The sequence below is a fragment of the Myotis davidii genome, unplaced genomic scaffold (assembly GCF_000327345.1).
Source record: "Myotis davidii unplaced genomic scaffold, ASM32734v1 scaffold59, whole genome shotgun sequence".
NCBI lineage: Eukaryota > Metazoa > Chordata > Mammalia > Chiroptera > Vespertilionidae > Myotis > Myotis davidii.
This window is the reverse complement of record NW_006293001.1, coordinates 2654051-2665648: the sequence shown is the minus strand read 5'-3', so window position 1 is coordinate 2665648 and position 11598 is coordinate 2654051. Positions and strand designations below refer to the sequence as shown.

At 33.7% G+C, this 11598-nt stretch overlaps 1 protein-coding gene across 11 annotated transcripts in view; it reads right to left on the bottom strand.

Annotated features, from left to right (window-relative positions):
- SLC4A10 (solute carrier family 4, sodium bicarbonate transporter, member 10) overlaps nt 1–11598 on the bottom strand; it is a 235597-nt gene that overhangs the window by 163356 nt on the left and 60643 nt on the right. For 3 of the 11 annotated variants that reach the window (XM_006766482.2, XM_015565746.1, XM_006766484.2), the window contains exon 1: nt 8676–8908. The exons of 4 other annotated variants lie outside the window; for them this stretch is intronic. In XM_006766482.2, coding sequence (XP_006766545.1) covers nt 8676–8756 — 81 coding nt within the window. In that variant the 5' untranslated portion in view covers nt 8757–8908. Of the gene's footprint in view, nt 1–8675; nt 8910–11598 lie in introns of those variants that run through there. 4 more of the 11 variants (XM_006766487.2, XM_015565748.1, XM_015565747.1 and 1 more) reach the window with 3 other exon arrangements.

The following is an 11598-nucleotide window of genomic DNA, read 5'->3' as shown; positions in this document are numbered from 1 at the left end:
ACAAAAATCGTGCACCTATGGATGAGGACAGTGGGTGGGGAGTGAGGGCAGAGGGTGGGGTGGGAACTGGGAGGAGAGGAGTTATGGGGGGAAAAAAAGAGGAACAAATGTAATAATCTGAACAATAAAGATTTAATTTTAAAAAAAACCATTCATAGTCCAAACAGGAAAATCAATGTCTACAATACAGTTTTCATTGCACTTCAATTAAGGTAAACAGTGGAATCCAGAAGAACAAAAGGAAAAAAAACACCTAATTCACTCTGTAGGGAAGAAGGAATATTTCATAATGAGGTGATGTTTAACTTATTTAATCTAAATAAAACTTGAGGCATAAGAAAGAGTTAGGCAAGCAAAAATCAGGAGAAATGAGGGACCAAAAGCATTAAAAGCAGAGAGGACCACATTTTTAAAAGTTTGAGCCTGTCTCTTTCTAAATAGTGGAACTTAGACTAAGTTTAACTAAAGATGGTTGTTTAAATGTCACTTCCTCATTCCTCAAAAAAGTAAAAATATAACTACCATCTGATCTAAAAACCCTGCTTCTGGGTATATATCCAAAAGAAATAAAATCACTATCTCAAAGAGATATCTGCATGCCATGTCCATTGCCACATTATTTACAATATCCAAGATATAGAAACAACCAAAGTCTGTCGGTAGATAAATAGATAAAATTAACACAATGGAATATTATTCACCATGCATAAGAAAGAAATACTGCCTTTTGCAAAACACAGATAAACACTGAAGGCATTTTGCTAAATAAAATAAGTCAAAAAAGAAACAAATATTGTATGTTCTTAACTCTGAGAATTATTGCGAAGGTAATGGGGAATTTAAGCAGTGAAATGTCTGTTTCTGGTTTCAATTTCAGAAACCATACTCTGGCAGCTGAATGGGGAGAAGGTTGCTTTGGGAGTAGGTGATAGGAAGAAAAAAAAAATACTAATTAAGAAATTAGTCCAAGAGAAAAATGAATGTGAACTCACACTGAGGTCAAGACAACGGAGAAAGAAGGTGTAAATTTTAGACTCCTTAGGAGAAACAATCTACAAATTTGATGAGTAATTGGACTTAAGATTGGGATAAAGTGGTGGAAAATGTTTATGAGGTCATCATGCCAGGAAAGATACAGAACTTTTGAAGAGAAAATAATGTTTAATTTTGGCAAGTTTGAGATATTTATAAGATAAATGAGTAGAAATGTCTATCACAATGCAATGTCTGAAACACTAAACAGAGGTTAAAATGTACAATGGAGCAATAATTCAGAATTCATCTCCATGGAAAGCAGCAGTTCTCCATCTGGCTGCCCATCAGATTCACTGGGAAAGCTTTTTATAAATATAGAAGCCTAGGTTTTATTTTCATAGACTTTTTGGTACTTCGAAGATAAGCTTTGAGCATCAATGTTTTTAAAAAGCTAAATGTGTGACTCTGATGCATAATTACAACTAAGAATCTCTGGTGGGTAATTTGACTCATGACTATAGATTGGATTCATGGTTTTCAAACATTATGTTGCACCAGTTAGGGAATATTGGAGAAGAAATTATCAGAACAATTTTGATAAGAATAACAACTCATAATTTATTAAGCACCTATGGCAGGAACTGTGCTAATGACTTTACATATATTATTTGAAGTGAAAGAAAAGCAGAAAGGAGTATAATCAAAGTCAAGTCACCTCTTCAATAATATCTTCCATGGCAGTTACGTTGATGTTTCTCATCTTAATTGGCATTTTGGATATACTAAATTACACGTTGCTATCTAATTCAAGTGTCTGTAATTCTATGTGGTATAACACAATGGCTAAGAGCAAGAGCTCTAGAGCTATACTTCCGGGATTGAATCCCATATCATCCTTTCCTTTGTTGGCAATTTTTATCTTAGGCAAGCTACTTAGTCTCTTTTTTCGTATATTATATGTAATCAAAGTATAATATGTACATATATACATATATATGAAAGTACTAAACATATATATAATTGTAATCTTTACTTATAAAATAATGTAAATTACTTGAAAGGATAGATTTGTTTTCTATCTTTTGTAGCTTTTTCATAATTCCAAAAATTAGTATATTAGTATCTCCATTTTACAGATGACAATACTGAGAAATGAGAGATTAGGTAACATTTCTAAAATAAAAATTGCCAGTAAAATGGAAGATATGGAATCCAAATAAGTCTAGCTCTTAACTACTGTGCTATATTGCCTCCCTCCAGACTATACAATAAACTCAAATTCTTTTCAGATTTAATAAGACTTGAAAAAACTCATAGGAATAAGTGGTATACATTTATATGCAGCACATTTTGCAATGGGCTTCATTGAAGCTGGGCTCTGTTGCCTTTTAGAAAGATAAGATTGATTAAAAAATACCCAATTATCTTTTTAACTTATTCTGATCAATATTCCCATATTATCATTTTTAAAAGGTTTAATTGGGGAAAGGATCACTTCACTAAAATCTTTTATCTTCTTTTTAGGAAAAAATGTTTAAATGTTTAAAAGTTTGAAAGCAACCCAAAGCCCTATAATTTCCAAGGTTTTTTATCCAGAAATGGGCCTATGATTTTAAAACTGAAAACTTATTGGCTCCCTACCATATGTATGGCTCATTCCCAGGAAATGTGAAGTCTCAAGGATTAATAAAAGCAACCTCACTTGGCCAGGAGGCTCAGTTGGTTGGAGCATCATCCCTTGTCATATACACCGAGAGTTGCGGGTTCAATTCCCAGTCAGGGCACATACTTAGGCTGTGGATTTGATCCCTCATCAGGGTGTGTACGGGAGGCAACCGATTGATGTTTCTCAATCTCTCTCCTTTCCTCTCTCTCTAAAATCAATAAAGCATATCCTTGGGTGAGAATTTTTAAAAGTAAATATAAATAAAATAAATAAATAAAAGCAACCTCACAAGAACTTCTAGAAAATGGGGTTTCCTAATAATACAAACTTCTATGGGAAGATACAGAGTATTCTCAATTCTATGGGTCTGCTATTGCTCTAAATATAGAGCCAGAAGAGCAAGTGTATCTGATTTCATTTTTATTCACACAAGTTTTACTTCTGACACACTTTAAATGAGAGTCTTCAATTCCAATTTTTGTACAATTCCTACATACAAATATCAACTTCCTGGGCCTGATAACAAAAGTCCCATCCCAGCTGTCACATCTAAAGGAAATCTGCTCTTGCATGTTACCAGCTTTTTAACTAGCCTCGGGCAATACTGAAATGCTTCTGGTGCGTGGAGTAGACTTAAAGGTCACATTAAAAGTATTAGCAATGATGGTTTACTGTATCACTTCTAAATGAACAAAGAGCAAAGCTAAAATATCTCTGTGGCTTCCATGATTATAAATAGCAATTACTAAATTCAATTTTCCCTAAGATAAAGTCCTTATTATTCAAATATTCACCATAGTGACATTCGTATTCATTGTATTAAAATGATCCCTCTAGATTGTCCTTGGTCTAGGAAATGTCAAAAATAAAGCCAAAGCTAAATCAGATTACCTACCAATAAAACAGAGTTTACATCAGGGACAAGCAGGAGGTCTCTTAGGATCTGAAATCTAGGACTTGTGAGTGGTTGCGGATAGACTGAGAAATGCCCTCATGTGCAATTTCGATAGAGAATTTTATTAAAATCCTTCATTTTGCTTCTACCCCCTACCTTGTCTACTAACTACTAATAATCTACTCAGGAATTTAATTTTCATTTCCAAAGTCCCAGGAGGGTTAGAGCTCTGAAAATCACTGTAAAAATATAGGTATTGCTCTTTGGTTTTTAATTTTATTTCCTCCCAAGAATAAGTAGATCAGCACAGAATTGTTCTTACTTTAGAAATCATAATCTAACACACAAGACTCTACACTGTCTGGTCCCAACAAACTTTCCCTGTGATAGTCTAAAGTACTCCACCAGGCTAGGCCAAAATGAACTATTTCATTCTGCTCAAGTATATGTTTCTTTCTGCCTCCCTACATTTGTCATTGCTGCTTCCTCTGCCTGAAATGACCTTTCTCCTATCTTGGCCAGTTTTCAAGGTCTACCTCAGATGCCACCGTTTCCATAATTACCTAACACCCCCTCTAACCTGCCTCTCCTCTCCTCTCCCCACTCAGCTGGGAAAAGCCTACCCATTGTACTCACACACAAAAAAAATATTTGTCCTTCTTTTGTCTCTCTTTTGAATCTCTGTGGCACTTCCCACTTCCCATATTGTGTTATAGTTACTTGTATTTAGAGTGTATGACTCACAAGCTGTGACCTTCTGAAGGAAGTAAACCATCAGTCTTTATATTCTTGCCTAATACTATTACCAGAATATTGTAAGGTTTTGTATGATTGTTTTAACAAATTGCATTATGCTGAGGTTTGCTTGAAACCTGTGCAAAATGGGGAAAAGAGTTGTACATTGAGAAAAACAGTTCAAGAAAAGACAACTAAAATACAAAGCTGTCACAAAATGGAACACAAAAGCATTTAGATTTCATTTAAATACCAAATTATTCACTTGTACTTAGAAGCATGTCAATTTTTAAGCAAATAGATGGTTTTATATTAATCAAAATATTATACTTTTACAAATAGAAACTTGAAATGTTCTATTCATACACAATATTGTCTTTATAACATTTCATTTTGGTCTTTCATCTAGGATAAAAATATTAATTAAAAAATAAAATTACAAAACAAGTGCATTTAACTTTCAGTGAAGTTTTTGTCCTGTGTTTTTTTTATTTAAAAATAAATCAGGTCATGAAACCTAAGCTATATAACTTATCTCTTATTTTCTTTAAACCTTAGTTTTACTTCTTAATTTTAATCTTCACCTATAAGTAAAAAAGACTCAACATTGATATTAAATTTGCCCAAAGGCCCAATAATCTTCCTGTCATGAATGTAGTTGGTACAACATAGGAAAGCAAAAGATCAACACATAGAATACTATAGAAGCATCAATCAGCCAAGTATGCAGATGCAAAATACTTTAAACACAAAATTTCTCATCAAACCACAATTATTATAGTCAGTAAATGTTACAATTTTATTAGCAGTAGCATGTTTTTCTTGGCTTGCCTTTTTTATAATCATCTTTATTCAGTATACCATATGTTTTTTACTCAATTTCTTATTTGATAAGGAGAATGAAAGAGGTGACAAAACTAAACTGCATGACTACCATGATCAACACTTGCCAACAGCTCATTCAATGTCTTTGAATGTATATAATGTTTGTCAATAATTAATGTTGCCAATGATGTGCTTCCTACTTTTTGTCTGTCTGTTTGTTTGTTTGTTTTGTTTTTCCTCACCTGAGGATATTTTTCCATTGATATCTTTTTTAAGAGAGAGTGCAAGAGACAGAGAGAAACATCGACGAGAGAAAGACATATCGATTGGTTGCCTCCTGCACACACCCCGACCAGGGCCAGAGAACCAGCAACCAAGGTACATGACCTTGACTGGAATCAAAGTCAGGATCCTTCAGTCCACAGGCCAACGTTCTATCCACTGAGCCAAATTGGCTAAGGCTGTGCCTGCTACTCTTAAAAGTGTTTTATAAACATGTATTCACTTGATTTTCACAATAAATCTTTGAGGTAGGTGCCACTGCTATCCCTATATTACAAATGAGGAAACTGATACCTAGAAAGATTAGGTAACCTGCCCAAGATCATACAGCTGCTAAGTGGTATAGCTAAGATTTGAACACAGTGAAAGTGGCAGTCCAGCTGCATAACCATCATACTATACAAATCAGAAGAATTTGCATATCAATTTTCTATTGCTTTACTACAATACAAGAAAGAGGCAGTTTGGAGGCATTATTGGGCAACATGGCCCAGTTTGGGGTTCTGAGGAAACAAGGGTTTTGCATATGCTCTGCCAGGATACTGGTATGAAAGAGAAGAGAGTAGTGCCTGGATGTCCAACAGCCAGCGGGCTACGGCCCACTTCCATTACAGCTCCTCCCAATTCCCTTTCTCAGAGCTTGAGGTGAATCCTATCTACTCCACCCCATTTTATGCAAAGGACTCCCGTATGACCTAGGTAAATCAAACACTCCCATGCTTTCTACTCTTTTTTGCTAAAGCTCAAACCCTATGAAGTCAAAACCCTCTTCCATAATGCATAATTACCTATGCCTGGCCTGAAATTAGACTGAATTAATCACATTCCTGTTTTGAGCTGATTCTTGGAGTTCTTGCTTCTGCCTCAGGCAAATGAGCTACTAGTAGATCCACCTTCACTCTCAAAATAACAACTATGGCTTACAAAACATACCAGGTTATTTTATTGATTCAGTTTATTAGTAAAATGCCCTGTTGAAATAAATTATGTGTTATAAAGAAAATACAATTTTCAAAATTATAGAATGTTTAATTATATAGTTTGACCCAATCTTTTATTTCTCTAATACCAAGACATTTACATGAGAAAAATAGTTATGAATAATTCATTCTAGAATTAATCAGTTCATAAAACTGATTGTAGCATACCACCTTTGAAAAATCAATTCAAAATGTGAGCATAGCTCATGTACATTTTCTCATGATTTTCAAAGCAGGAAAGAACTTTTTCTTTTCTGTATTGCTTACAACACCAAATGCAGTCTTGTGCAAATGATCAGCTTGCACCTAATGTTAACTGAATTGAACAGTTACTCAAATAGTTGATTATAGGCTGCTCACTTTTAAAAACCTTTATGATGTATAATGAAAGGCATGTATAAAATGGTATGGACAGAGACAATCATTGTAAAACGAAGATAGCCAATTGCTACTGGGCAGATTTGCAATTCATTCCACAATTCAGAACGTCAAGGTCTTCTTGCTGGACAGGGAAAATGGTTGACAGTAAATTTAAATGTTTGTGACATTCTAACCAATCTTTAGTTTTTTAATGTAACATGTTTTGACATAACAATGGAGAGAATTTCTCCTATTTGTAAAAGAAATAAAAACTCTAATACAGTAATTTTTTCACCTTATAAAACTTTTGAAATATCCTCATTTGAGTATCACTAAAGGAAAGTAACCCCAAAAAAAGCTTTAGGGTTGGGTTCCTTTGAAAGGTCATAAATATAGTGAAAACAAGCAGAATTCTGTGAAACCAATACTTAGAGTAATCCCAAAGCAATGCCAAGAAACAGAATGTACTCATAGTGACTAGTACATGCAAATACTGAAAATAAATTCTAAAAGATTAAACAGGTTTTGTAGCAACTAAAAGGTATATTCACATCATTCCAAAACTAATCAAGCTTAAAAATATGGCAAACTTCCCTACTAATAAGAATATAAGCTGGCTAAGTAACCTGAATAACATATAAATTATAGCCAATATCAGTAGGCATAACTTTTCAATGTGGTTTTAATTAAAAAGGAGAACTGAATTAAATCACTGCTTCAGACTTCCACTTCAGTCTTTTGATAATATATTCATTTTCAATACTACATCACTTCACTCTAATGAAGCATTAAAGCCTAATCATGCTACCAAATCACAAACACAAAACTATCTGTTGAGAAGTGTTGCAACATTTTATCTCTTTTTGCTTATTTAATATGGAATATATGATCAAGTATCCTCTAAAATTCAAGCAGAAATATGTATCATATAAAAATATGTATCATATTTCCTTCATAATCTGAATGTCAAACACAGGCACAGTATCTAATGACCAAGCATGTAATTCAAAGAATATGCTACATCAAACCAAAGTTAAATGTATTATAACTAGGTAGGTAGAGATAGTTTAAAATAAGAGAGTTTCAGGATAAAATAGACATAAATCCAAATTATTTTCTGTAATGATTCTCTACTCTTTGTAGTTAATATGTCAATGTAGTCAAGTCTTTTCATTTTGAAAATGAAAGTAAGCAAATGCAGAATATCTCTGGGTCAAAAACCTTAAATGAGCTTAAATGTCACAAGCTTTCTTTAAAAAAATACATTTATATCTGCTTTCATCTATAAGCAATGCCTTAGCAGTTGAAAGGACCAAGAGCATCATTATTTCAATAGAGCTGAGAAATTATTAAAACCAATGCCTTTTAAGACAGGTCAGATACTGAGACATAAATGTCAGGAAATTAGCTTATAGCTCAAATGCTAGTAAACATGTCTCTTCTCATCACACATATATTGCTGTGTGGTTGCACACTACAATGGTAGCAACATCAATTTCTATGCTTAAGAAATTCCAGATAAAAACATTTTAATATGTCACTATATATAAGCAGCTAGCTATGAAGTATCCTTATCAGATTGAACAATGTGTGCTATTTTTATCATTCCCAATAAAAGATGCAGTATTGGGGCTTAATCTGGAAAAACCTGTAAAGCCCCAAACCTTGTTTTTAATCTCATGCAAAATATATTTCCCTTAATCCCCACTTCCCCCAAAAAAAGCTAAAATAAACACAAGCTCACACACACACACACACACACACACACACACACACACACATTTCTAAAATTCAGATTGTTTAGCTGGTGTGTATTATTCTAAATATTATGTGTTCAAATATCATAAGGAAAATCTAATAAACAATTACATAGATTAATATATTCCAAATGACTAAGAGCTAGAAAAAGCAATAACTCTGTAATCTAATAGTCTTCTCATAATTCATGAGGTCATACCTGATGACTTAGAGATTGAAAAGCCTCACGGGTTCCAGACTGCATGACCTTCCTATTCCCAGAAACCCCTAAAGATTGCATTTTCTGTCTTACAAAAAATAATTACAGCCATTTCTCTGTCTCAGCATCTCCAGGGCTAGTGAAGAAAAACTCGAACAGCAGATCTGTCCATCTTTTTAAGCTATCATGAAGATATCAGATCTCATATATTGCTTATCGTCTCCCCTTTGCAGTTACAAACACTCTGTATTAAGGGAGGATGACACAGTCGTGTTTGCTATTTGCTGGAGCTGTTAATGCTCTCTGAAAATAGTAAGCTTGCAGCTTAGAGCAATTCTGCATCATCAAACACAGAATGATCCACATCCTCCAGTTTCCCACTTCTGCTACTACAAAGATGTCACTTGCCAAGAAGAGTTTTATTTTTTGTCAGTTCTTTAAAAGTAAGCAATATTCTATCTAATTAAGTGTCAATGTGTGTTGCAAATACCATGTTCAAATGGCAATTCTTAATTATTAGGCAGTGTTCTCCATGCATGACTAAGCTTTAGTGTAATGACTAAACAAGAAAAACTGTACTCTCTCTCTTCTAAACATTACTCATCCAACCCATTAAAATTAGAAGTCCCTAAACCTGGAAAACTTTTATTCTGGCAACCTTTGATAATTGTGTATAATAGTCAATAGATAAATAAGTAAAAGTATTTCACTTTTCTCAGGAACTTCATTTTTATTTCATATTCTTCAGACTTTATGCTTCAAAGCAAAATGCCCTTTATTTGTTTATTTAATATATTCTAGAAAAGACAATGTATTAGTATTAAATTCCAAAAGTGCATAGTAAATCTAGGGATGAAACCTATGTAAGTTACTGACATTCTTATTGTGATTTCTCATTGTGTCTCATTTGTGTTCATCAATGTTCTTATAATGCTTTCATTTACCACAACACAGTAAAATCAGGAAATTTTAAGACTGATAAAGAGTTCTGATAAGAGAGAACCAATATCCTTTAAAATTATATGTAAAAATACTTTCTCTTTACCATATGACAAAAGATTGTGTTTCAGAAATAAAACCAAAAAAAAATAAAATTATTAGAATACTGAATACATCATGTTACCCTTAAACAGCTTTCACAGATGGATAATCTGAATTGATGAACACTTTATTTGTATGCCTATGAACACTATATACCTGTGAAATAAACTAAATGAAATTTAATGATAGCTAAAGTGCTATACGGAAAATGTTTTAGATCAATGTAGACTAGTAACAAGTCAGTATAATTTCCCTTCTCCCATTCACAACATTTGATGAGCATAATATGTATTATCATGAAGACTAATCAATTTGAGTCTTAAAGTTGGGGTTTCTTTAAGGGGCTGGGGACATGGAGGGCAAGAGGAGATGTTGGCCAAAAGTGCAAAGCCCCAGTTATAAGATGAATAATTTCTGGGGATCTAATGTACAGCATAGTGATTACAGTTGATAATATTGTATTAAATATTTAGAAACTGAACTATGGTGCTAATAATTTAGCAATATATAAGTACCAAAAATATGTGTATCAAATCAACGTGTTGTAAATCTTAAATTTAAATAATATGTCAATTGAATCTCAATAAATCTGGGGGTAAGTTATTATACCCTAAAAATATACAATTTTCATTTGTACAAAATAAAGAAATGCGGCTTCTTTAATAGCCTGATGCACACTATCTCCTTAGAGAAATTAAAGCCTCTAACTGCACAGGCTCAGAAAAAGGGTTCAGCATTTTATCTAAATGCACAATGATACACTTAAATAAAAAAGCATATGCAGGAAAATATGTCTTATCCATGCAGTATTTATTCTCTTATTTGTAATAAAAAGAGGTACTCATTCTTGAAGATCTGTCTTCTCAATAAGGCTCTCCCAAACTACACCATCTCCCTTTCTATATTCACGTGCAAACTATTAAAAATCTTCTATGTATCAGACACTATATAGGTGCTGGAGACTCTATGACAACATGAAATATGCCATTACAAAAGCAAATAATTAAACAAGTATGTTTTGTTGTGACAGAAGAATCAAGTGGCGATATGAGAGCAATAAAAGGGCATCTAACCCTAATCTAGAGATCAGAAAGGATCTCCCAAAGAAGCACCATTAAAACGGAGAAGATCCTGAACAAGTCACATTCAAGAATGATAAACACCGCATGGTTACACCATAAGTGTAAGTAGGACAGAGGGCAGAGATGGGGCTAGGAAGGGAGGCCAAAGTACAATTACTGGAAGCCTCAGAAAGCATTTAAAGAGTTTGAGGTTTATCCTAAGGGGAATGAGAGGTCGTCAACATAATCAGTTTTGCAGTTTTAGATTATCCTGGCCACAGTGGAGAGTCATTTGAGTACAACAAAACTGGAGGCAGAGTGTCAAGTTACAGAATTTTGAGCAGGGGATAGTGACAGTAGAAATGACAAGAAGTGGATAGATTCCAGATATACTTTTTAGTTAAAAAGGATAGGATCTGGGGATTGAATGTGATAAATTAGGGGGAGAAAATGCTAAGACTAATACAGTGGGGCCTTGACTTACGAGTTTAATTTGTTCCGTGACGGAGCTCACAACTCAAATTACTCGTATATCAAATCAAAAAGTGAACGAGTGAAACACGTGATGCTGAGCTGATGTTGTGGCATTCACTGACGTTCGCTGCGCCAACTAGAGGTGGGGTATCTGAAGTTAGCTCATAACCTGAATTTTAACTCGCCACTCAAAGCAAAAAATCGGCCTAGAGACAGCTCATATCTCAAAAAACTCATTAGCCGGGACACTCGTAAGTCAAGGCCCCACTGTAATTATATTATCTGTAAAGAGAATCATTCTTCTTTTATTAGTAAAAACATATATTTTTCAAGTTGAATTGTTATTA